This window comes from Scyliorhinus canicula, chromosome 11 (genome assembly GCF_902713615.1).
Source record: "Scyliorhinus canicula chromosome 11, sScyCan1.1, whole genome shotgun sequence".
Taxonomy (NCBI): Eukaryota; Metazoa; Chordata; class Chondrichthyes; order Carcharhiniformes; family Scyliorhinidae; genus Scyliorhinus; species Scyliorhinus canicula.
The window spans coordinates 111,465,056-111,492,522 of NC_052156.1; the positions used below are offsets into that span (position 1 = coordinate 111,465,056).

Here is a 27,467-nt window from a genome sequence, read left to right on the forward strand (position 1 = left end):
ATGATGAATAGGGCTGTATTTTTGCTTTGGTTTTCTAGCAAGAATTCACCTCAGCATCAAATCATCTGGGTGTGAGGTCTTCTTATCATGATAAAATGGCAGAAGGAAAGTTGATTTTCTTTTGCTGAGGGTTCATGTTGCTTCCCACATTTACTTACAGTTAGTAGTTATGTTTTCTGGGGTTTTAACTGGTCTTTTCGGGGATGGTTGGGGTTAAGTGAGGAGATAAAACTCAAAAGTCAAATGTTTTTGTACATATCCCATCGGTCGGCAGGTGATTTGAGCATTAACCAGAATAATTCCTGCTAAAATGACAAATACAGAATACTGAGCCAGTCTACACTTGATTACAGTGTTGCAAGGTGAAACCTTCCTTGTGGCTGAGACAAGACTTCTTAATCAGCTCCAATTCAGATGGACCAACAATTCAATAAATACGGAGTGACATGCTAGATGGAGGTAAAGACCAAGTCACCTCTCAATTCTGAATGACGACCGCAGTCCCAAATAACTCAACAGTAACAAACACAGTCATTGATTCAGATGATACAGACCGGCTTTCGATAAACATGAAATGTAGGTAGTACGAGAACACTCATAGCGGCCATTCTTTGGCACTACGGCAATATTCTACAAAACATGATTAAACTGCCACCAACACTGGAAAATCATTTGTAATTTAACTGCTGTTTCGCTGGAACAGAGTCAAACCTGACACTTGGAACAAAAGCCACCTTGCAATCCGCTCAGGACCATCTCTTACAATTCAGACCAACCATTCCAACTTTTCCCAACACATCAAGTGACGGACTGAGACAGGAGTAAAAAGAAAAGAGAGCCCGTTGCTCCGTTAATCTGTCTATTTGATTTGTAAATCAAAACAAAAGAGATCCTCCAGATAATACTTAGTTTGTGCCTATTAATGACTACATATCGGGGTCAGTCAGGGAACCGGATCAAAAACTAAATCGCAACATGAAAAGTTTTAATACTAGACAATAAAAATGTGCCCTTAAATGTAGATTTATTTCTGAATTTATCATTCCACTGGACTGGATGGCAGCTAGGTAGGTTGCAATACTTGCCCTCTTGGTGCATAGGTTGCTGTGGACACTGACCTGTGATCCTCTGTAGCCACGCTTATGATCCCATTCGGACTGTGACAGAATCTGAAAGAGCAAAGGAAAAATGATGGTTAGCAGCAGACAAAGAAATGACACTGCAGTAGGCACCAGTACCTGAGAGGTACCAGGGTACCACCTTTCAGTCACAAATTTAGACTAGGACAACAAAAAGGCGACACTCTTCTGCTTAAATGCGCTGCTGCATGATGGCAATGCGCTGGTGAAATAGCAAGCGCGTGACATTCCTCCATTCACAATTTTGCTGGAAAGGCCAATCCATTTCAAGCAAAGAGATGGAAACTTGCATTAAAATAGCAGCCAGAGGAATGTCAGAAGAGTTTGTTACATGTTCTTCCTACAGGTACAGTTAAAGTGGGGGAAGAGGGTGGCCTTTATATGGGCACTGGACAATGGGAGGCATGTTCATTGTGTAAAAAGCGGTAAGGGGGAAATTTCTGATACAACCATTCGTTCCTGTGCGCTGCACTCGGCTGAATATTTACACACACAAAACCCCTGATCGTTTGCCTGTAAAACCTGTAATTGGAATTTGATAACACTACAGTGATCAAACCTCAAATCACATCATTAATGGTTCCATTTGGATATCACTGAATATAAGCAAAGTGCAGCAGACAACAGTATTGCCCTGTCTAAGCAGCTGCCTGGTAAATAAGAACAATTTTATCCTGTGTACTCTGAACTTTGTCGAACAAATCATATAAAAAAAAGAATGTCCTGCAGCGATGTCAGACAGTAATTTTATTTTGGAGTTTGGGGGGGGGAAGGGGGGGTCAGATAAAGGTTACTTATAACATCATCATCTAAATGCTTTGACGAGATCACAGCCTTGCAATCACAATCACCGTCACTCAGCCATTATTCTCAACATAAATCTTTTCATTCCAAGCTAACCCGTCTCAGAAACAGTGCTATAAAACACCTTCCCTAATGTAGATCTTTCCGATATCTGGACAAATGCTTTTGTCAAACAGGTTGGACACTAATCCAGAATTTATTGCAAGACTGGATCAGTTTCAATTTAGTGAGCCTAATGATGGCTCCTCGAATAGACCAGCAAGAAAAAGACACAGGAGAGGGCATTAGGCAATAAATATCAAAGAGAGACATTTATACAGCACAATTCATGACCTCGAGATGTCTCAGAGCACAGCAAAGTCAAATAAGAATAAAACAAGATGGGCCGATTGGCATTGACGTTGGCATGTGCCTTTGCCATAGCCGATGCCAAAGTTGGTCCATCTTGTTTTATTCTTATTTGAGTTTTCTGTTGCGGTTTAATACAACTGAGCAGTTATTTTAGAGGGCAGTTGAAGTTATCTGCTGGTCTGCAGCCCCATGTGGACAATGCCGGCTAAGGATGGCAGATTTCCTTCCCTGAGGGACATTAGTGCGTCAGCTGTTTTTTTTTAACAACAATACAATAGTTTCATGGTCACCATCACTAAGAATATGGGGAGAAGGCAGGAGAATGGGGATGAGAAACATACCAGCCACGGTTCAATGGCAGGGCAGACTCGATGGGCTGAATGGCCTAATTCTGCTCCTATGTCTTAAGGCCACTTTACAGCCAATTAAGTACTTTCTGAAGTGCAGTCACTGTTGTAAAGTGGGAAATGTAGAAGCCATTTTATCCACGGCAAGGTTCCATAAAACAGCAGTGAGGTGAAGGACCCGATAATCATTTTTACATTTTCAGTTGATTGAGGAATAAATATTCCTGAGGAGAATCATCTTCAAAATAGTACCACGGGATCTTTCATATTCATAATGATATAATAGTCATTGGAGGGGCATGGCTGCAAAGTGACCACCGCTGGGACCTGAATATCCAAGGATATAAGATATTTTGGAAGAAAGGAAAAGGAAGTGGGGCAGCTCTATTAAAAAAGCATGAGATCAGTACAAAGAGTGAAAAATAATCTCCGATTATTAAAAATAATAAACTGGAGCATCAACTATTTATGATCTGCAACTAATGCATTGGATGAAGGCACCAACTGTATTGTAGCTAAATTTGCTGATTGTACAAAAATTGTCAGGAAAGCAAGGTGTGAGGAGCATACAAAGAGTCTGCAAAGGGATAGATAGGTGAATTGAGTTGGCACAAAATGGCAGATGGAGCATAATGTGGGAAATGTGAGCTTTGGCAGGAAGTATAGAGACACAAAATGTTATTTCAATGGAGGGAAACTTCGGAATTTTGCAGTGTCCCAGCATATAAATCAGAAAAATTAGCAAGCAGGTACAGCAAGAGAGGCAAATGTAATAATGGCCTTTAATGGATGGGGTATAGAATATGAAAGTCTAGCCCCAATTGTACAGGGCATTGACGCAATCACACATGGTATGCTGCATATAGTTCTGGTCCCCTTACGTAAGATGGGATATGTTTGCATTGGACGTTGTTCTAAAAATGTTCACTGGACTGATTCTTGGGATAAAGGTGCTGGCCTATGTGGGAAGGTGGAGTAGGTTGTGCCTATATATAGAATTTAGAACAATGAGAGGTGACCTTATTGAACATTTAAGATTCTGAGGGGACTCAGCAGGGTGATTGTTGAGAGTAAGCTTCCTCTTGTGGAGTGAATCTAGAACTGGGGGGGGGGGGGGGGGGGGGGGGGGTGCAGTTAAAAATAATCAGACAGAGAAGAGGGTGAATTTCCTTTTTCAGAGGATGGTGAGAACTCTCTTCCCCAGACTACAGCGGAGGCTGGGTCATTGAATAGACTCCAGTCTGAGTTAGACAGAATTTTGATCAACAAGCAAGTCAAAGTAGACTTAAGGCCACAATCGGACCAGTCATGATCTTATTGAGTGGCGGAGCAGGTTCGAGGGGCCAAGTGGCCTACTCTCTTGCTCCTCATTTGTATGATCACCCGAGAGAGCTAACGGTTGAACAGCTCAGCTGAAAGGCAGTACCCCTCAGTAATGCACTGGAGTGTCAGCTTTGACTTGAGCTCACAAACATTCTGAGTCAGAGGGAAGAGTGCTGCCACTGATCGAAGAGTTTCCTTTGAGCTGCCCACACTCTTCTGCTATATCTCTTCCTGAAATGCACCAGAAACCTTATTAACTTTAATCTATCTCCATCCCATGGTATATAATTCCCTCAGTGAATGTCGAGACATTCCAGCAGCAATGATCAGCAAACTACAAAAATTAAAATTTCTACCTTCCAGGAAAAAAAGCGATAGGTGTTTGCTTTTCTCTCCTCAAAAAAATCAATGGAGCTGTCAAATCTCAATTATTCAGAGAAGAACCTAAAATAAAAGTCTTGATATTATATGGTGAAGCAGCAACACAGCTACATGCCAGGAGTGTGTTAAAGATAAATACAACAACGCCTGAATTGACAGAAATATATCAATAATGTATGGGAATCAGGAACTCAAAGGCCGGAACTTTCCGTCCGTTCACGCCGACGGGATCTCCTGATCTTACCGATGGCGCACTGCCGCCATGGGTTTCAACCAGCAAGGGGTGAATTCAATGAGAACAACGGAACCAGAAGATCCTGCTGCCGGCTAATGGTTGGCTAACTCTGCCACAGCGCAACATGTGGCGGGATGTGCGTAAAATCCTGCCCCCTGGGGGGGCGGCGTGAATCCTGCTCCCGCCGGCTGCTGAATTCTCCAGTGCTGGGGATTTGGCGGAGGCGGGAATTGCAGCCCCCACAGCGATTCTCCGGCCCCCGATGGACCGAGTGGCCGCCCGTTTTCTGCCGGTCCCGCCAGCGTAAATTAGAGTAGGTACTTACCGGTGGGACCTGGCTGCGCGGGCGGCCTCTGGGGTCCTCGGGGGGGCGCGGGGACATCTGGCTCCGGGAAGTGCTCCTACAGTGGTCTGGCCCACGATCGGGGTCCACCAATCCACGGGCGGGCCTGTGCCATGGGGGCACTCTATTCCTCCGCGTCGGCTGGTGTAAAAGCCCGCGATGTCCGACGCGGAGACGAACCCCCCCTGCGTATGCGCTGGGATGACGCCAGCACACGCTGGCGCTCCAGCGCATGTGCCAACTTGCGCCAGCCGGCGGAGGCCCTTCGCTACCGGTTGGTGTGGCGCCAAGCCCTTCTGCGCCGGCCGGCGGGGCGCAACCACTCCGGCGCCGGCCGAGCCCCCGAAGATGTGGAGGATCCTGCACCTTCAGGGCGGCCCAATGCCAGAGTGGTTCACGTTTCTCCGCGGTGCCGGGACTGCCCAGCCCGCCGGGTAGGGGAGAATCCCGCCCAATGTTCTTGCTCTCGAGGGAGTGCAGCGAAGGTTTACCAGACTGATTCCAGGGATGGCGGGACTGTCATATGAGGAGAGATTGACTAGGTTGGGATTGACTAGGAGGGTTTCCTGACACAGTATGTAGACAGGCCAACAAGAGGCGAGGCCACATTGGATTTGGTACTGGGTAATGAACCAGGACAGGTGCTAGATTTGGAGGTAGGTGAGCACTTTGGTGATAGTGAACACAATTCAGTTACGTTTACTTTAGCGATGGAAAGGGATAGGGATATACCGCAGGGCAAGTGTTATAGCTGGGGGAAAGGCAATTGTGATGTGATGAGGCAAGACCTAGGATGCATAGGATGGGGAAGGAAACTGCAGGGGGTGGGCACAATTGAAATGTGGAGCTTGTTCAAGGAACAGCTACTGCGTGTCCTTGTTAAGTATGTACCTGTCAGACAGGAAGGAAGTGGTCAATAAGGGAACCGTAGTTTACTAAAATAGCTGAATCCCTTGTCAAGAGGAAGAAGGAGGCTTATGTAAATATGAGACGTGAAGGTTCAGTTAGGGTGCTCGAGAGTTACACGTTAGCTAGGAAGGACCTAAAGAGAGAGCTAAGAAGAGCTGGGAGGGGATATGAGAAGTCTTTGGCAGGTAGGATCAAGGATAACCCTAAAGCTTTCTATAGGTATGCCAGGAATAAAAGAATGACTAGGGTAAGAGTAGGGCCACTCAAGGACAGTAGTGGGAAGTTGTGCGTGGAGTCCAAGGAGATAGGAGAGGTGCTAAATGAATATTTTTCGTCAGTATTTACGCAGGAAAAAGACAATGTTGTCGAGGAGAATACTGAGATACAGGCTACTGGACTAGAAGGGCTTGAGGTTCATAAGGAGGAGGTGTTGCAATTCTGGAAAGTGTGAAAATAGATAAGTCCCCTGGGCCAGATGGGATTTATCCTAGGATTTTCTGGGACGCTAGGGAAGAGATAGCTGAGCCTTTGGCTTTGATCTTTATGTCATCATTGTCTGCAGGAATAGTGCCAGAAGACTGGAGGATAGCAAATGTTGTACCCTTGTTAAAGAAGGGGAGTAGAGACAACCCTGGTCACTATAGACCAGTGAGCCTTACTTCTGTTGTGGGCAAAGTCTTGGAAAGGTTTGTAAGAGATAGGATTTATAATCATCTAGAAAGGAATAATTTGATTAGGGATAGTCAACACGATTTTGTGAAGGGTAGGTCGTGCCTCACAAACCTTATTGAGTTCTTTGAGTAGGTGACCAAACAGGTGGACGAGGGTAAAGCAGTTGATGTGGTGTATATGGATTTCAGTAAAGCGTTTGATAAGGTTCCCCGTGGTAGGCTATTGCAGAAAATACGGAGGCATGGGATTCAGGGTGATTTAGTGGTTTGGAACAGAAATTGGCTACCTGTAAGAAGACAGAGGGTGGTGGTTGATGGGAAATGTTCAGCCTGGAGTTCAGTTACTAATAGTGTACCACAAGGATCTGTTTTGGGGCCACTGCTGTTTGTCATTTTTATAAATGACCTGGAGGAGGGCGTAGAAGGATGGTGAGTAAATTTGCAGATGACACTAAAGTCAGTGGAGTTGTGGACAATGCGGAAGGATATTGCAGGTTACAGAGGGACATAGATAAGCTGCAGAGCTGGGCTGAGAGGTGGCAAATGGAGTTTAATGCAGAAAAGTGTGAGGTAATTCATTTTGGAGAGAGTAACAGGAAGAGTACTGGGCTAATGGTAAGATCCTTGGTAGTGTGGATGAGCAGAGAGATCTCAGTGTCCATGTACATAGATCCCTGAAAGTTGCCATCCAGGTTGATAGGGTTGTTAAGAAGGCGTACGGTGTGTTAGCTTTTATTGGCAGAGGGATTGAGTTTCGGAGCCATGAGGTCATGTTGCAGCTGTGCAAAACTCTGGTGGGGCCGCATTTGGAGTATTGTGTGCAGTTCTGGTCTCTGCATTATAGGAAGGATGTGGAAGCATTGGAAAGGGTGCAGAGGAGATTTACTAGGATGTTGCCTGGTATTGCCTGAGCTGTGAAGCATTTATGCTAACCACCATGCTACCGTACTGCCCGTGGTTTGCACTGGAGTGCTGAACTTGTGACATTTGGGTGCTACAGTGAGAGTTTGGTGACTGAGGGAGTGAGGTGAGGAGGTAGTAAGGTACTCCTTACATTTCATTTCCTATATTTATCAAAGAGTGTGAAGGGAGCCAGGAGTTTAGAGTACAGCTGACTGGGAGCAGAGTCGGAGGGCGGAGGTCCAGTTGGTTCACGGGGCAGCTAATTCTGTAAAGTAAGAGGGGATGGAGGCTAGGGCAGTTGCATGCTCCTCCTGTAGGATGAGGGTGGTGAGGGATACCACTGGTGTCCCCGCTGACTATACCTGCGGGAAGTGCACCCAACTCCAGCTCCTCAGAGACCGTGTTAAGGTACTGGAGCTGGAGCTGGATGAACTTCGGATCATCCGGGAGGCAGAGGGGGTTATAGAGAAGAGTTACAGGGAGGTAGCCACACCAAAGGTACTGGACAAGAATAGCTGGGTTACAGTCAGGGGAAAGAAAACTAACAGGCAGACAGTGCAGGGATCCCTCGTGGCCGTTCCCCTTCAAAACAAGTATACCATTTTGGATGCTGTTGGGGGGATGGCCTACCGGGGGAAGGCCCCAGCGGCCAGGTCTCTGGCACTGAGTCTGGCTCTGGGGCTCAGAAGGGAAGGGGGGAGCATAGAAAAGCAATAGTAATAGGAGATTCAATGGTTAGGGGAATAGATAGGAGATTCTGTGGTCGCGAGCGAGACTCCCGAAAGGTATGTTGCCTCCCGGGTGCCAGGGCCAGGGATGTCTCTGATCATGTCTTCAGGATCCTGAAGGGGGAGGGTGAGCAGCCAGAAGTCGTGGTGCACATTGGTACCAACGATGTAGGTAGGAAAAAGGGTGTGGAGGTAATAAACAAGTTTAGGGAGTTAGGCTGGAAGTTAAAGGCCAGGACAGACAGAGTTGTCATCTCTGGTTTGTTGCCGGTGCCACGTGATAGCGAGGCTAGGAATAGGGAGAGAGTGCAGTTGAACACGTGGCTGCAGGAATGGTGTAGGAGGCAGGGCTTCAGGTATTTGGATAATTGGAGCGCATTCTGGGGAAGGTGGGACCTGTACAAGCAGGACGGGTCGCATCTGAACCAGAGGGGCACCAATATCCTGGGGGGGAGGTTTTCTAGTACTCTTCGGGAGGGTTTAAACTAATTTGGCTGGGGAATGGGAACCGGATCCGTAGTCCAGCAGCTAAGGTAGACGATAGTCAGGACGCCAAAGCATGTAGCGATGCAGTGGGGAAGGTAACAATGACAAAGGAGAGTACTTGCAGGCAAGGAGATGGGTTGAAGTGTGTATACTTTAATGCAAGAAGCATCAGGAATAAGGTGGGTGACCTTAAGGCATGGATCGGTACTTGGGACTACGATGTGGTGGCCATCACGGAAACTTGGATAGAAGAGGGGCAGAAATGGTTGTTGGAGGTCCCTGGTTATAGATGTTTCAACAAGATTAGGGAGGATGGTAAAATGGGTGGGGGGTTGGCATTGTTAATTAGAGATAGTATAACAGCTGCAGAAAGGCAATTCGAGGAGGATCTGCCTACTGAGGTAATATGGGTTGAAGTTAGAAATAGGAAAGGAGCAGTCACCTTGTTGGGAGTTTTCTATAGGCCCCCCAATAGCAGCAGAGATCTGGAGGAACAGATTGGGAAACAGATTTTGGAAAGGTGCAGAAGTCACAGGGTAGTAGGCATGGGTGACTTCAACTTCCCAAATATTGAGTGGAAACTCTTTAGATCAAATAGTTTGGATGGGGTAGTGTTTGTGCAGTGTGTCCAGGAAGCTTTTCTAACACAGTATGTAGATTGTCCGACCAGAGGGGAGGCCATATTGGATTTAGTACTTGGTAATGAACCAGGGCAGGTGATAGATTTGTTAGTGGGGGAGCATTTTGGAGGTAGTGACCAAAATTCTGTGACTTTCACTTTAGTTATGGAGAGAGATAGGTGCGTGCAACAGGGCAAGGTTTATAATTGGGGGAAGGGTAAATACAATGCTGTCAGACAAGAATTGAAGTGCAGAAGTTGGGAACATAGGCTGTCAGGGAAGGACACAAGTGAAATGTGGAACTTGTTCAAGGAACAGGTACTGCGTGTCTTTGATATGTATGTCCATGTCAGGCAGGGAAGAGATGGTCGAGTGAGGGAACCATGGTTGACAAGAGAGGTTGAATGTCTTGTTAAGAGGAAGAAGGAGACTTATGTAAGGCTGAAGAAACAAGGTTCAGACAGGGCGCTGGAGGGATACAAGATAGCCAGGAGGGAACTGAAGAAAGGGATTAGGAGAGCTAAGAGAGGGCATGAAAAATCTTTGGCGGGTAGGATCAAGGAAAAGCCGAAGGCCTTTTACACATATGTGAGAAATATGAGAATGACTAGAGCGAGGGTAGGTCCGATTAAGGACAGTAGCGGGAGATTGTGTATTGAGTCTGAAGAGATAGGAGAGGTCTTTAACAAGTATTTTTCTTCAGTATTTACAAACGAGAGGGGCCATATTGTTGGAGAGGACAGCGTGAAGCAGACTGATAAGCTTGAGGAGATACTTGTCAGGAAGGAAGATGTGTTGCGCGTTTTGAAAAACTTGAGGATAGACAAGTCCCCCGGGCCTGACGGGATATATCCAAGGATTCTATGAGAAGCAAGAAATGAAATTGCAGAGCCGTTGGCAATGATCTTTTCATCCTCGCTGTCAACAGGGGTGGTACCAGAGGATTGGAGAGTGGCGAATGTTGTGCCCCTGTTCAAAAAAGGGAATAGGGATAACCCTGGGAATTACAGGCCAGTTAGTCTTACTTCGGTGGTAGGTAAAGTAATGGAAAGGGTACTGAGGGATAGGATTTCTGAGCATCTGGAAAGACACTGCTTGATTAGGGACAGTCAGCACGGATTTGTGAGGGGTAGGTCTTGCCTTACAAGTCTTCTTGACTTCTTTGAGGAGGTGACCAAGCATGTGGATGAAGGTAAAGCAGTGGATGTAGTTTACATGGATTTTAGTAAGGCATTTGATAAGGTTCCCCATGGTAGGCTTATGCAGAAAGTAAGGAGGCATGGGATAGTGGGAAATTTGGCCAGTTGGATAACAAACTGGCTAACCGATAGAAGACAGAGAGTGGTGGTGGATGACAAATATTCAGCCTGGAGCCCAGTTATCAGTGGCGTACCGCAGGGATCAGTTCTGGGTCCTCTGCTGTTTGTGATTTTCATTAACGACTTGGATGAGGGAGTTGAAGGGTGGGTCAGTAAATTTGCAGATGATACGAAGATTGGTGGAGTTGTGGATAGTGAGGAGGGCTGTTGTCGGCTTCAAAGAGACATAGATAGAATGCAGAGCTGGGCTGAGAAGTGGCAGATGGAGTTTAACCCTGACAAGTGTGAGGTTGTCCATTTTGGAAGGACAAATATGAATGCGGAATACAGGGTTAATGGTAGGGTTCTTGGCAATGTGGAGGAGCAGAGAGATCTTGGGGTCTATGTTCATAGATCTTTGTAAGCTGCCACTCAAGTGGATAGAGCTGTGAAGAAGGCCTATGGTGTGCTAGCGTTCATTAGCAGAGGGATTGAATTTAAGAGCCGTGAGGTGATGATGCAGCTGTACAAAACCTTGGTCAGGCCACATTTGGAGTACTGTGTGCAGTTCTGGTCACCTAATTTTAGGAAGGATGTGGAAGCTTTGGAAAAGGTGCAAAGGAGATTTACCAGGATGTTGCCTGGAATGGAGAGTAGGTCATACGAGGAAAGGTTGAGGGTGCTAGGCCTTTTCTCATTAGAACTGAGAAGGATGAGGGGCGACTTGATAGAGGTTTATAAGATGATTAGGGGAATAGATAGAGTAGACAGTCAGAGACTTTTTCCCCGGGTGGAACACACCATTACAAGGGGACATAAATTTAAGATAAATGGTGGAAGATATAGAGGGGATGTCAGAGGTAGGTTCTTTACCCAGAGAGTAGTGGGGGCATGGAATGCACTGCCTGTGGAAGAAGTTGAGTCGGAAAAGTTAGGGACCATCAAGCGGCTATTGGATAGGTACATGGATTAGGGTAGAATAATGGAGTGTAGGTTAACTTCTTAAGGGCAGCATGGTAGCATTGTGGATAGCACAATTGCTTCACAGCTCCAGGGTCCCAAGTTCGATTTCGACTTGGGTCGCTGTCTGTGTGGAGTCTGCACATCCTCCCTGTGACTGCGTGGGTTTCCTCCGGGTACTCCGGTTTCCTCCCACAGTCCAAAGATGTGCAGGTTGTGTGGATTGGCCATGAAAAATTGTCCAAAATTCTATGATTAACCTAGGACAAACGTTCGGCACAACATCGTGGGCCGAAGGGCCTGTTCTGTGCTGTATTTCTCTATCTCTATCTATCTCTATGGAGGGAAGATCCTATGAGGAAAGGCTGAGGGACTTAAGGCTGTTTTCGTTAGAGGGAAGGTTAAGAGGTGACTTAATTGAGGCATACAAGATGATCAGTGGATTAGATAGGGTGGACAGTGAGAGCCTTTTTCCTCGGATGGTGATGGCTAGCACGAGGGGACATAGCTTTAAATTGAGGGGAGATAGATATAGGACAGATGTCAGAGGCAGGTTCTTTACTCAGAGAGTAGTAAGTGCGTGGAATGCCCTGCCTTCTACAGTAGTGAACTCGCCAACATTAAGGGCATTTAAATGGTCATTGGATAAACATATGGATGATAAGGGAATAGTGTAGATGGGCTTTAGAGTGGTTTCACAGGACGGCACAACATCGAGGGCCGAAGGGCCTGTACTGCGCTGTAATGTTAAATGTTCTATTATTCTCGCTGGAGTTCAGAAGAATGAGGGGGGATCTCATCGAGACTCAGAAAATTTTAACAGGACTAGACAGGGTAGATGCAGGGAAGATGTTACCAATGATGGGTGTGTCCATAACCAGGGGTCACAGCCTGAGGATTCAGGGTAAACCATTTCAGACAGAGATAAGGAGACATTTCTTCACACAAAGAGTGCTGAGCCTGTGGAATTCATTACCACAGGAAGTAGTTGATGCTAAAACTTTGAATGTATTCAAGAGGTGGCTGGATATAGCAGTTGGGGAGAATGGGATCAAAGGCTATGGGGAGAAAGCAGGATCAGGCTATTGAGTTGGATGATCAGCCATGACCGTGATGAATGGCGGAGCAGGCTCGAAGGGCCAAAAGGCCTCCTTCTGCTCCTATCTTCTATGTATCTATGTATGTAATTCCGGGCCTCTTCAAATAGTATTAGGAGAAGTCTAATGATAGATAAGGGCAGCACGGTAGCATTGTGGATAGCACAACTGCTTCACAGCTCCAGGGTCCCAGGTTCGATTCTGGCTTGGGTCACTGTCTGTGCGGAGTCAGCACATCCTCCCCGTGTGTGCGTGGGTTTCCTCCGGGTGCTCCGGTTTCCTCCCACAGTCCAAAGATGTGCAGGTTAGGTGGATTGGTCGTGATAAATTGCCCTTAGTGTCCAAAATTGCCCTTAGTGTTGGGTGGGGCTACTGTGTTATGGGGATAGGATGGAGGTGTTGACCTTGGGTAGGGTGCTCTTTCCAAGAGCCAGTGCAGACTCGATGGGCCGAATGGCCTCCTTCTGCACTGTAAATTCTATGATAAGGCAGGAACCTAACAGAAAAGACAAGCCAATCCAAGGAGGAATCTAATACAAGAAGCAACATCCTCACAAGCGAACACAACAGAAATCCACAACAGTGAAGCAAAACATTTCCACTGCGGTGATTAGTGCACTGATAAAAGTTTGGGGGCAGCAAAAACATGTAAAATAAATGAGTAGAAGCACTTGCGCCTGAGGGATTTTACACTAATTTACATTCATTTGAATTAATAGGCAAAACATTGGGTGGGCTCTGAAAGATATGTGTGTATCTGTCCACCCAATATTTCTGTAATTTTGCATTCAATTTATCCAATGCCCATTAGATTCGAAAACCGGAATACTTTTCCCGAATTTGTGTCCTCACAAATTCCACCATGTTTTGTTGAAGGTGGGAATCTCATGCCTGTCCACCTCCAGTTGTTTACAGTTCAAAGGCTGGCACTTTGATAAGGCGGCCATTCCTTTGAAGAAAACAGCTTTATCATGCTGACAGTGAGTATCTGGGAAGGCAGTTCTGAGAAACTTCAGAACAGCTTGTTGAAAATAATCCTGCTGTCATTCTGCCACATTGCCCACTTGGGACAATTTGCACTGTGGTTACTGCTAACATCATGTGCCAATTCTTTTGCAATATGGGTTTGGCTTTTCAGTCCAATGTTTTATGTTTAATTATTTCCAATACAAATAAATCTATTTTTTTTTTTGCAAATGCATTCTGTGTTGCAGCAGGTCTTCTGTTTATCCAGGGACCTTGAATGTATCCCACACTAGATGAGGATCTTTTACTAGAATTGCTACAGTGCAGAAGGAAGCCATTCAGCCCATCGAATCTGCACTGACTCTCTGAAAGAGCATCCTACCGAGGCCTTTTCCCCACTCTATCCCCGTAACCCCACCTAAACGGCACATCTTTGGAAGCCTTTTTAAAAATAAATTTTGATGACCCAATTCTCTTTTTCCAATTTCGCGGCAATTTATCGTGGCCAATCTACTATCCTCCATATCTTTGGATTTGTGGGGGTGAGACCCACGCAGACACAGGGAGAATGTGAAAGCTCCACACCGACAGTGACCTGGTGCCGGGATCGAATCCGGGTCCTAGGCGCCGTGAGGCAGCAGTGCTTACCACTGCGCCACCGTGCTACCCAAATCTTTGGAAACTAAAGGGCAATTTAGCACAACCAATCCACCCAGCCTGCACATCTTTAGATTGTAGTAGGAAACAGGAGCACCCGGACCACCCCCATGCAGAAATGGGGAGAAATTGCAAACTCGACACAGTCACCCAAGGCTGGAATTGAGTCCAGGTCCCTGACACCGTGAGGCAGCAGTGCTAACCACAGTGCCACCATGCCGCCCCTAAGTGTAGGGTACAACCCCCCATCTTGATTGTTACTCCTTTTGTTTGCCTGTTGCTTTAATGATTTCACTAATCCTTCCTTGAAACCTAACTGGTACAAAGCTAACATTGGTGATGCAGTCTGGGACCATCGCTTGGACAGAAGAAGATCCTCGTGTCAATAAACAGACAAACACATCTGCTCTCTGGCAAAAGCTATGAATGTAGTCCAATACTGGACAAGAAAACAATGCGCTGAACAGTAAATGCTGACTGCAAGAACCCACCGAGACTGACAAGCAACTCACCATGCACTCAATCCAGGGTGATTCCCCTAGTGGGGTGCCATGCTCAAAGTAAGTGCGAGTTGGGGATAGGACGACAACAGGTCAGCTCCTTCACCCTGACTCATTTTTCCCTTTGAGCATAGCTGGGGAGGATTAGTGAATATACTAGCCCTAAAATTACATCAGAATTCTACTTGTTCCCTCGCCAGAACACTGGCAGGAGATGGGCAGAAACATTTAAGCTATTTCTTTGAAGGTCACGCTCATCCTCTGTTGGTCTTACAGCACAGACAGCCACATGGAATTTGAAACCCATTACATTGTAAAGAAAGAACATGACAAAGCACTTGCATTTATATAGCGCCTTTTCCCACCTCAAGATGTCACAACATGCTGGACCACCAATGAAGTCCTTTTTGAAGTGCAGTCCCTGTTTAATGAAGGAAATGCAGCAGCCAATCTGCACATAATGAACTCTCACAACCAGCAGTTTGATAATAAACAGATAGTCCTGTAAAAATCTGGAATTAAAAGTCTAACAATGATCATTGAAATCGTTGTTGATTGTGGTAGAAATCTAACTGGTTCACTAATGCCCTTTAGGGAAGGACTGGCCTACATGTGACTCCAGACCCACAGCACTCTTAACTCTTAAATGCCCTCTCAAATGGCCTAGCAAACCACTCACAGTTGAAGGGCAATTCGGGATGGGCAATAACTGCCCGTCCAGCCAGTGATGCCCTCATCCCTTGAACGAATAAAAAAAATGACTATTACTAACTCAGAGGATAGCCCTTTCAACTAGAATAGTTAGTCTAATCGGTCATTAAGTCAAAACTTTGCTGGATACTTATCTCCCTCTATGACCCAGAACCCGTTCAACGTCCACACACGGAGTCAAAATTAATGCTTCACCTCTCAGCAAAAAAATTAATTCCTGGCGAGAGATTTCCCCGCCAAAAAGGCCGTCACTCTCGCTGCAATTTCTTCCTCATCTCTAGAATGTTGAATGACCCAGATTTAAGTCTCATATTACCGCAGGCATTCTCTTACAAGTCTCACCTGTTCACCGTAGGCATCTCCTTTGTTCATGTTCAACACAATATCGAAGATCTTGGACAGATACTATCTGGCTATTACATTCTGGCTATTACATAAGCAAGACCACTGTGTGGTACAGCTGGGGTCATTAACAAAAGTAGGTTGGCAATTTGAATTCTGGTTTTTTTTTGAAAATGAGATATTAAATAGCTGCATCAGTAAAAGTGATCATGTCATAAAAACCCAATTGGTTCATTAATGTCCTTTAGAAAAGGAAACCTACTGCCCTTACCTGATCTGCCCTATGTTGTGACTCCAGGCCCCCATCAATGTGGCTGTCTCTTAATGGCCGTCTGAAATGACTGAGCAAGCCACTTGGTTGAATCAAACTTCTACAACAAAAATAGGGCCTGACACCTCTTTTGTCAGTGAGAAACTAGGGATTGCTGAACGTTGCGACCTTGCCAGTGATGGCGACATCCTGAGAATGAACGTTTATGTACAAATCGGAATTGGGTTTTGAGAATCTCGATCTGATACCTGTGAGAACAAATCCACATGACAAACTCGCGCCAGTATTGCCCGCCTTCACTCTACACGACCTTCATCCAGAGCAGCAAGAAGAATGGCTTCAGTAAAAGGAAAACAATGTGTTATTCCTGTGAAGTTAAAAAAGTGGCCTTTCAGCAGATTGCGTTGATGCAAATTGTTGGCACAGCAGGGAAAAAGCTTTGCTCTGCATCCAACCCATGCTACACCTGCGCTGGGAGTACTTAATGCTGACATTCTTGCTGAAACAAAATAGTTTAAGTCCTCGGAACAGACATGCCAAACATGAAGGATTTGCCAGGCATTTTTTCATGATGACAGTGACCCTTTAAGTGGTTCCAAATGTCCGGTATAAGATCTGAGTGGTGCGTTGCTTCATTCCTTCAATTGAAGAGAAGTTCCATTCAGTATCCAAATGCAAACATAATGCCATTAGATCCAGTGGGATTCTGCGTGCAGCCTCTGGCTGGTATAAGCTGTGAGACAAATTCATGAGGTTTGATTCCTTTAAGCCTTAATGCAGCCTGTCTAATTGGCGCAATTTGAGCCACAAAGTCAACTGATGACTAACCGTTTCAGTGACCCATGAGATTTCCAACTGATCGCACCTTGGCCCAAACTGCCCCAACACAGGTGCAAGCTGTGGGCTTGTACAGTTGGTTCGCTGCCAGTGTCAGTCAATATAAATTTAGCACTAACGTTCTGGTAGAATTAGCAAAGCTCAGGCATGGAGAACTCATGGTTGAATAAAAATGAAACACTGGAAAACATGTCAAAATAGAGCGACGAAAGCAAAAGGATTTCCAGCAGGAGCCAAAATCTCTTCACAAAGTCAGCATAAAAGGGAGAATGAGGAGGGACTGCGTCATCGGCTGGAATTTTGAAGCTCCTCCTACCCGCCACCCCACCAAAGTCAACGGATGTTTGAACGGCTCACCGTATCCGCCGCAAGTGAACCCGTCCCACGGACACAGAAACTGCCAATCATATATTGAAGCCAGCTTCTTGTCCTGTCACATCAGGCCTCGATACTGAATCTAGACCAGATTAATGGTTTCCAAAGGGGAAATTGGATAATTATCTAAAGAAAAACAAGATGCAGGACTGAGGATAAAAGGCAGGGAGGTGGGGCTAGCCGAGTTGCTCTTACGGAGAGCTGGCACAGACACATTGGGCTGAATGGCCTCCTTCTGTGCTGTAACTACCCTATAATTGAAAGTCACCATAGTCTCCGAGGACCAAAGGCTGCTTTCTCCTTTTTTGAGAGAGAACTGATCGGTGGTGATTTAACCTGAGGGCCAACACCTCAGGCAAGGGGCAAGATTGAGAAGGCGGGGCCTTCATGGATAAACTCAACAGGTGCAGAAATTGAACCCGTGCTGTTGGCATCACAAACCAGCCGTCCAGCCTACTGAGCTAACTAACCCCCAAATATCCTATACTGGAATCTCAATTGCTTCTCTGCTCAGTGTAGGATCTCAAATGTTAGGAGTTTCAACTCTTTGCACCAGGCTTGTTGTGGACACAATGCAACAGCACAAAACTATAAGGAAAGGTTTGCACTTGACTTGCACAATTTACTCCAGTAAGGTTGAGGCATTTTCGTTCTGTATTGACTTCTATCCAAACTGACAATCTTTGGGCTTGTCAGTAAGTGCAAGAGGGTGAAAATATTTCCATTAATCAGCTGTAACCTCAGTCACCTTATTAACATGCTCTCTCCCTTCCCTACCCATAAACAAATGAGCAGCAGGGCATCATTTCCCTGTGGCTATTATCTACCATTTGGAGATGGAGGACATCATCACCCAGCTTATTTTTGTGTGTTGACACTGTCGGTATGCAGTTGAATGGTTACAACCAATGATGCACTCTGTACTTCGGAAAGCCGCTGATTATTTTTTTCTGTTGTTGGTAGTCAGTCCCGAGGACATGTAGACATGCGAGAGCCATCATAAAAAATTCAGTTGCCACTTGAACATGGCTAGTGGACAGAAAGAAATAACCGAATACCCATCTTAATCTGGAATGACTCCCACAGCACCAAGTTGAGGGGAGCGGTGTCCTCCACACCTCAATGGGGAGAGAGAGTGGACTGTCCCTATATGGCTTTGCTAGCTAGATATCATACCACAGTCAGATTCTCCCTACCGACCAAACTATCTTGTGCACTCCTCTTTCCTTGTGCCCAGGTAATAGACTCTGTCATTGTATGTCCACCTCCTGCTCTGTTTGATTTGAATGTGAGGCCTTTTATGCTCTCCCCATGCTGGTCTTTCCTGGTTTGGGGGGAGCTGGGGGGGGGGGGGAAACATCTGCTGATGGTTGCTGCATCCAGATAAAGGTTCACACCAATTCTGATGTGAAATTGATTTGGAGATGTCAGCTATGACTAACTGAAGATGCCAAAACATAATACCGTTGCGACAAAAATTCTTGCAAGTGATCTTTTTTGCATAAACTGTTGGATATATACAAAATCTTTGGGACACCATTGAAGCAATTTAGCCCAGAAGAAAGAAGAATGACAGTAGCACATGTTGGGCCACATGTTCTTCTCCATTTCATTCTGCCTCTCATCCTTTTGAGGTGTTTCTCATTTTTGGACCTTTAATCAGCCCCAAATGAGCAAAATGTATTTTTGCTTCTTCCTTAATTTAATTTCACTTCTTTCATGATAGGAGAGCTGCTCAAAATAGTACTAGTTCATCAGTTGGAACCACACAAACGTTATTTGTCGATGACTGTAGAGTTCAATTGTCCATCATAGTTGCTCTTACATCTTCTGATGTGGTTACACGTAGTGACTTGTTGTGCGAGATTCTCCCGAATCGCCCGATGGCCCGACGCCGGTGTACAAAAATGGCACAAGCCACTCTGGTGTTGGGTCAACCGGGAGTTACGGAATCCTCCGCACTTCCAGGGTCTAGGCAGGCAGTGGAGGGGTTGGCGCCGGGCATGAGTTAGCGCATGCGCAGAATGGCCGGCGGGGTTCCGCGCATGCGCAGACCGGCCGGCATATTCTTGCACTTGCGCAGGGGGATGGCTTCTCCACGCCAGCCATGACAGTGCCGTACAGAGGCCGGTGCGGAAGGAAGAAGTGCCCCCACGGCATAGGCCTGCTGCCCGCGGATCGGTAGGGCCCGATCGCGGGCCAGGCCACCGTGGAGCACCCCCCCCACCCCGGGGCCGGAACCCCCCCCCCCCCCCCCCCCCCCAGCGGGACTGGCCAGAAACTGACTGCCGCTCGGCCCATTGGGGCCCATAGAATTGCCAGGGGGGCCACTGTCAACAGCCGCCGCCCGCCCTCGCCTGAAAACCGGCGCCGGAGAATATGGGAGCCGGCGTCGGAGCAGCGGGGGGGAGATTCACGCCGCTCTCCGGGGATTTTCCGACCTGGCGGGGGGGTCGGAGAATCCCGCAGGTAGTGTTCAAAACACATGAAGGACTGTACGCACACACACATACATACACGTGCACATGAACACAGATGCACTCACAAACACGTACACACATGCATGGATGCTTTCACACACATATATGTGCACAGACACACCCACTCACACCCATACGCGCACAGACGGTGTGACCTAACAAACCTCCAAATCAGTTACACTGGCCTTCCCAAGGTGGGTCTAAGTTCCAATATCACACACCAGGTCAAAATAGAGATCAGGAATGCCAGCGGAGAACTGGAAAGCAAAATAAGCAACAGCTGCAACTATAATGTAAAATAAATCTTCCAATCATAGCAGCAAAGGGGACAGTCCGAGAGAAAGTTAAAATTCTAAGCAGCCCATCCAGTGTTAAACACAAGGTTAAAGCAGGAGATGGTACTGATGTTAAAGAAATGCTGTTTGGAGGTTTTTTAAAAACCAGGAAGACACTAATCATATACCAATATCAAATACAGACTTTGATTGAGAGACACTCGATCTCTACACAGATACGAAAAGTGTTTTTCCCTTACTCCCGACTTCCTGTCCTGACGGTGCAAGATGATTAAAGGATTCTGCAGCTCCCCCTTGGTTAATAACAACTTTTCAAAGCCACATTTCAGATGTTCCAATAAACCGATCAGTTTTCCAATGTTCCTTAGCTCTCAGGGTGAGTGTTGCTGCGACTGCAGGAATACTCAGATTCCCGAAACAGCCATGTTCTCTTCAACCAACCATTGGAGGGGTAAAATGCAAATATCACATTACAGTCCTGGGTCACAAACATATCTAGTGTTAGCAGAAGTAGCTGATTGAAAGCAACAAACCTCGTGTGGCGTCTGACAATTTAGGATTGTGAATCACTGACAATCACTTTAAGATAGTCAGTGAGAAACGAGGAGGTTCAGACAGACTGGAAAATGACAAATGCAGTTCTCTTATTCAGCAGCAGTCACATCTGACAAATACAGACCTATTAGCTTGACCTCTGTGCAGTCCAAGTAGGAAGCCATTATTTTACAAAAAGGATTGATAGAGTTTGTATCAGTGTCAGATTAAGTTAGAAAATAAATAAACGATGAAAATAAGTCATTTGCGGTACAGAATTCACCAAAAGACTGAATCAACAATAGCCTGAGAATGATACTTGACTCCTTGGTCACCCAATTCAAATGGTGTTAGGTGGCAATAGACTAGTGTTTTGTTCCAATATACTAACAACTTAAAAACTGAGCAAAAGGCTGCAAAATATGGCTGCCCAAAGATCGCCTGACTTCTTTTATGGATTGAAACCACTCCTCCCCCTGTCTCAAGAGGAAACAAAAGGAACCTTCCAGACTGATGTTGAATCAAGGCCTTTTCCTGAAACTAATTCAAAAGCGTGTTATCGATTGATAGGGTAATTCAAACACAAGACACTGGCTGTCTCAAACTCTCAAGATGTCAAATGACAACACTGTGTGTGTAATCAACACATCACCCTATGATTGGAGAAAAGGACTTTGAACTTGTGGAACTCATATGATGAGGAAATCATTTTGGTTGGCTGCTCTAAATTCAGAAGAAAAAGCTTCTTGCAGAAAGAGAGCTACTGAAACACGTCAAACCAGTTGGAGGCCACCCAAGCAACCAGGAGCAATACCTTGAAAGTGAGAGAAAGACTCCTCCAATCTGTTCCAACTTTAAGAACCAACCTCTTGGAAATTGGTCTTCAGTGTCTAATGTTCCTGAGAATCCTTCACTTTACCAGATTTTCACCTCCAACAGTGCAGCACCCCCTCAGTACTGTGTTCTAAAAATAATTTTATGGAATCTGGGCGCCCATCCCTAATTGCCCTTGAACTGAGTGCTGTGGGTTTGGAGTCACATGTAGGCCAGACATGTAAGGACGACAGGTTTTCCTCCCCTTAAGGACATAAGCAAACTAGATGGATTTTTACCACAATCGACAATGGTTTCACGGTTATCATTAGATTTGTAGTTTCAGATTTTAAAAACACTGAATTCAAATTTCACCATCAGCCATGGTGGGATTCGAACATGAGTCCCTAAAAGGGTTGCAGTGGTACAGTCCACTGGTGCAGTGGTACAGTCACACACAGTACCACTGAACCACCACTTCAAACATTAAGGACAGTCATGGTGAGTCTTTCTCGAACTGATTGGTAGTCTATTAGCAGAAGCCAGTCTATAAATGCAAGATCCAATAAAGGGTCATCGACTGAAACGTTTATTTTGTTTCTCTTTACAGATACTGTCTGCAGTATTTTGATTTTATTTTAGAAATTTAAGTTGTTTTTGTATGGAGGTATACACCTGCACCGGGGGCCGGTTTAGCTCAGTTGGCTCGACAGCATGGGTTCAATTCCCGAACCGGCTGAGGTTATCCATGAAGGCTCCACCTTCTCAACCTTGCCCCTTGCCTGAGGTGTGGTGATCGTCAGGCTAAATCACCACCAGTCAGCTCTCCCCCTCAAAGGGGAAAGCAGCCTAGAGTCATCTAGAACTTAACCTTCCTTGACACCTGTACAATTCTGTGCCTGCAGGAGAGTTGATTTAAACATGACCAAATGAGGCTTCAGCGATTTGGTGCTGCGCACATAAGTTGAGTCCTCCAAAAAGCTAACATTTGACGACTGAAATGATCTAAGAACACACATAGGTTTCGACATTCCCAGCAATACACAGGGATACAAAGTATGACGTTAGCGATCTGATAAAGCATTTCTTTGGGGAAATTAAGTCCTGTGCGGCAAATTTTAAAAACAATCCAGTCAGGAAACAAGCAGTATTTCATTGGATGCAGGGAGTTATGATGATCTGGAATGAACTTCCTTAAGGTAGAAGCAGATTCAAAAGAGAAACACTTAACAATGAGGAATTTGTGGGGCTATGGAGAAAGAATGGAGGTTGGATGCTGATTGACTGGTTGGATAGCTCTTTCAAAGAGTCAGCACAGAAATGATGGCTGAATGGTCTTCTTCTGTGCTGTAGGATTTTATGATCAAATATTTCTTCAAAGGCCTTTGATGGTTCCACAAGACCTTGTCCATCCAGATTACTAAATCGACTGAACGCCTTACTTTACACATGCCCCTTAACATTACAGATTTTGTTCTGAGTTTGCTTGGGGGCATCACTGTAAGGTGAATGGCCATCCATTCTTCCGATAGGTGGACAGATTGCATCAGTTGGCACAGACCACTCACGTTGCCTTTCATTATCTGAAATGGTACTCGTGTACAGTTTGTCATATTACCGCTGCAAATGCAAACAAGGTTCACTTGTGTTGCAAAACTCAACCTGTCACACATAACCCCGAGGCATCTGGAACTTTGCCTAATCAAGATAGTGGAAGGTAGATATCAGATTCTGAATTTAATTGTGAAATACACAACATAATAAAATGGAAATATTGACAGAACTCCTGCTGTGCAATTATCTTACACGCTGAATTTACAGTTATTATAATGCTAAAAAGCTGTGTTGAGAGAAGCTACCATCTTTCTTTTTTTTAAAATATTTTTAAATAAATTTTTCACAAATTTGCACCAAGAACAGAAAGAAATAAGAACAATAGCGCCCCCCCCCCCCCCCCCCCCCCCCCCGCATACACAAGTAATAAGTTAACAGAAATAATTAACATGAAAGCAAATATACACGTCCAATAGAGAAAAACAAACAAACCCTCACCCCCCCCCCCCCACCTCGGGTTGCTGCTGTTGCTGACCATCACCTAACGCTCCGCCAGGAAGTCTATAAATGGTTGCCATCGCCGGAAGAACCCTTGCACCGACCCCATTCAGGCAAACTTGACCCTCTCCAGTTTGATAAACCCAGCCATGTCGTTGACCCAGGATTCGACGCCCGGGGGCCTTGCATCCTTCCACTGTAGAAGAATCCTTCGCCGGATTACCAGGGACATAAAGGCCAGAACACCGCCCTCTTTCGTCTCCTGCACTCCCGGCTCCTCTGCCACCCCAAATATTGTGAGCCCCCAGCCCCGGCTCAACCCTGGAACCAACCACCCTTGACATCGTCTCCGCGACGCCCCTCCAAAAGCCCTGCAGCGCTGGACACGCCCAGAACATGTGGGTGTGGTTTGCTGGGCTCCCTGAACACCTAACACACCTGTCCTCTCTCCCAAAGAACCGGCTCAACCTTGCCCCAGTCAGGTGCGCTCTATGCAGTACCTTAAATTGTATTAAGCTGAGCCGGGAATTCAATCACCAGCGCAAAGAGCAGGGGGGACAGGGGGCACCCCTGCCTCGTCCCCCGGCGCAGTCGGAAATATTCCGGCCTCCTTCTGTTCGTAACCACACTCGCCACCGGGGCCTTGTACAGCAACTTCACCCACCTAACGAACCCCTCCCCAATCCCGAACCTTTTCAGCACCTCCCATAGGTATCCCCATTCCACTCTATCAAAGGCCTTCTCCGCATCCATCGCCCCCACTATCTCCGCCTCCCCTTCCACTGCCGGCATCATTATAGCATTTAAGAGCCTCTGTACATTAGCGTTCAACTGCCTCCCTTTCACAAAACCATTTTGATCCTCGTGTATATCCTTCGTACCATGCTCCCTCTTCTGTCCCTAACTCCCCCAATCTCCCTAGCTGCCTCCCGCTTCCGAAGCTGGTGCGCCAGCATCCGACTCGCCTTTTCTCCATATTCATATACCAGACCCTGCGTCCTCCTCCACTGCGCCTCAGCTTTCCTGGTGGTCAATAAATCAAACTCAGCCTGGAGGCTACGCCGCTTCCTCAGCAATCCCTCCTCCGGGACCTCCGCGTACCTCCTATCTACCCTCACCATCTCCCCCACCAACCTCTCCCTTTCTCTCCTCTCCCCCTCTCCTTGTGTGCTCTAATGGAGATCAGTTCTCCTCTGACCACCGCCTTCACAGCCTCCCAAACCACCCCCACGTGCATCTCCCCATTATCCTTAGTCTCCAGGTACCTCTCTATACACCTCCGGACCAGCCCGCTCACCTCCTCGTCCGCTAACAACCCCACCTCCAGCTGCCACAGCGGACGTTGGCCTCTCTCCTCCCCCAAATCAAGGTCCACCCAATGCGGAGCGTGATCTGAAATGGCTATCGCCAAATATTCCGCGTCCTCCACCCTCGAATTCAGCGACCTACTCAAGACAAAAAAGTCAATCCGGGAGTAGGCCTTGTGGACATGGGAGAAGAACGAAAATTCCCTAGCCCCCGGCCTCATAAATCTCCATGGGTCCACCCCTCCCATCTGGTCCATGAACCCCCTCAACACCTTGGCCGCCGCCGGCCTCCTACCCGCCCTGGACCTGGAGCGATCAAGTGCCGGGTCCAGCGCCGCGTTGAAATCCCCTCCCATTATTAGACCCCCTGTCTCAAGGTCTGGAATCCGACCCAACATACACCGCATCGTCCCAATTCGGGGCGTATACATTGACCAGCACCACCCGCTCCCCCTGAAGCTTGCCACTTACCATCACATACCTACCATCATTGTCCGCCACCACGCTCGACGCCTCGAACGATACTCCCTTCCCCACCAAAATCGCCACCCCCCCCACCCACCCCCCTCCGGCTTTTTGCATTTAAGCCCGAATGGAACACTTGCCCTACCCACCCCTTTCTAAACCTTACCTGATCCACCACCTTTAGGTGCGCCTCCTGGAGCATAGTTACATCCGCCTTCAGCCCCTTCAGATGCACGAATACCCGGGCCCGTTTGACCAGCCCATTCAGTCCCCTTACATTCCAGGTTATCAGCCGGATCAGGGGGATACTCACCCCCCTCCCCTGCCGATCAGCCATAGCCCTTCCTAGGCCAGCCACGTGCCCGCGTCCCCCGCACATCCCGTTCCCCACAGCGGCAGACCCCCGTCCCGACCCCCTCTACCAACTCCAGCTCCCCCGGCCCTTTCAGCAGCACCCAGTTCCCCCCCTTCTCCCTCCCTCCCCCCCAGCTAGGTCCCCCCCCTAGCTGCGTTACTCCCCCCATTGTACTCCCGTGAGTCAGCTGACTCCTGCCTACCCCGGCCACTCCCACTGCACCATCGACACCCCTCCCCTCCCCCCTCCCAGTGTAACACTGCCCCTCCCCTCCCTGCACACAGGCAGGCTCACCTCCTCCCTCTTCCGGTCCCAGCGCGGGAAAAAACCCGCGCTTCCAACTCCAGCCCCGCCCCCTTCAACCCTTAGCGAGGGGAAAAAGCCCGCGCTTTCCACTCGGCCGGCCCTAGCCTCCTCTTGCGCAGCTCCCCTTTCAGGCCCAATCTCACTAGCCCTATCCCAGGCCACCCTTCCCCATCGTGAGGCCCCATCAACCCCTACCGACCATCAACCCCTCAAGCTATTTGCCTACCCCAACTTCACGAGCCCATCTGATGGGTCTGAATAACGCCACATCAACCCCCCAAAGAACAAAGAAAAAACCCGCCCCTCGGAACACAACACAACAATCCCCAACCATCCCCCAACCCTCAGTCTGAGTCCGGTTTTTCGGCCTGAACAAAGGCCAAGGCCTCTTCCGGGGACTCAAAATAATGATGTCGGTCCTTGTGGGTGACCCACAGATGCGCCGGCTGTCGCATGCCGAACTTCACCCCTCTCCTGTGCAGCACTGCTTTCACCCGATTATAACCGGCCCTCTTCTTTGCCACCTCCACACTCCAATCCTGGTAGATCCGGACCTCTGCATTCTCCCACCTGCTCTCCGCTCCTTCTTGGCCCACCTTAGTACACACTCTCGATCAGAAAACCGGTGGAACCGCACCAGCACCGCCCATGGCAGCTCGCTGGGCTTGGGCTTCCTCGCCAGCACTCGGTGGGCCCCCTCCAACTCCAAGGGCCCCTGGAAGGCCCCCGCTCCCATCAGCGAATTCAACATGGTAACCACATAGGCTCCCATGTCCGATCCCTCCAGCTCCTCCGGGAGGCCCAGGATCCGCAGATTCTTCCGCCTCGATCGGATCTCCATCTCCTCGAACCTCACCTGCCATTTCTTGTGGAGCGCCTAGTGCGCCTCCACCTTCACCGCCAGGCATAGGATCGCGGCCTCATTCTCCGAGACCTTTTGCCGGACTTCCCGGATCGCCGCCCCTTGGGCCGTCTGGGTCTCCAGCAGCTTGTCGAATGAGGCCTTCAGCGGTTCCAGCAGCACTGCCTTAAACTCCCTAAAGCAGCGCTGGAGCAGCTCCTGCTGCTCCTGCGCCCATTGCGTCCACGCTGCCTGGTCACTGCCCGCCGCCATCTTGGTCCTCCTCCCTCGCACCTTTTTCTGATAAAAATGCCGCTTTTTTAATCGCTCCGCTCCTGGTCCAATCCATACACCAGCAGGGAAATGTTACTGTTCCCTTTCCAAAACGGGAAAAGTCGAACAAGCGCCGCAGCGGGCCCTGAAAAGAGCCCAAAAGTCCTATGCGAGCGGGAGCTGAACGTGCGACTTAGCTCCGCATAGTCGCAACCCGAAGTCCAGCTCCCATCTTTCTTTACGTGCGGCTGAACTCAACACTTGCTGCAAGTCTTTGTGCTCGCTTATTACAGCATTTAGAATAAAGAACAAAGAGCAAAGAAAAGTACAGCACAGGAACAGGCCCTTCGGCCCTCCAAGCCTGCACTGACCATGCTGCCCGTCGAAACTAGGCATTTGTAGGCATTCTACCCATTGTTTTCTCAAGACATTAGAGCAAAATCAATGGCCTGGATATTAAGGGGGTGGGGTGGGGTGGAGCTACATACATG

At 47.5% G+C, this 27,467-nt stretch overlaps 1 protein-coding gene across 1 annotated transcript in view; it reads right to left on the minus strand.

Annotated features, from left to right (window-relative positions):
• Positions 1–27,467, minus strand: part of pde3a (phosphodiesterase 3A, cGMP-inhibited) — a 558,970-nt gene that overhangs the window by 270,145 nt on the left and 261,358 nt on the right. Inside the window, 1 exon segment of the mRNA XM_038811086.1 lies at positions 1,119–1,169. Coding sequence (XP_038667014.1) covers positions 1,119–1,169 — 51 coding nt within the window.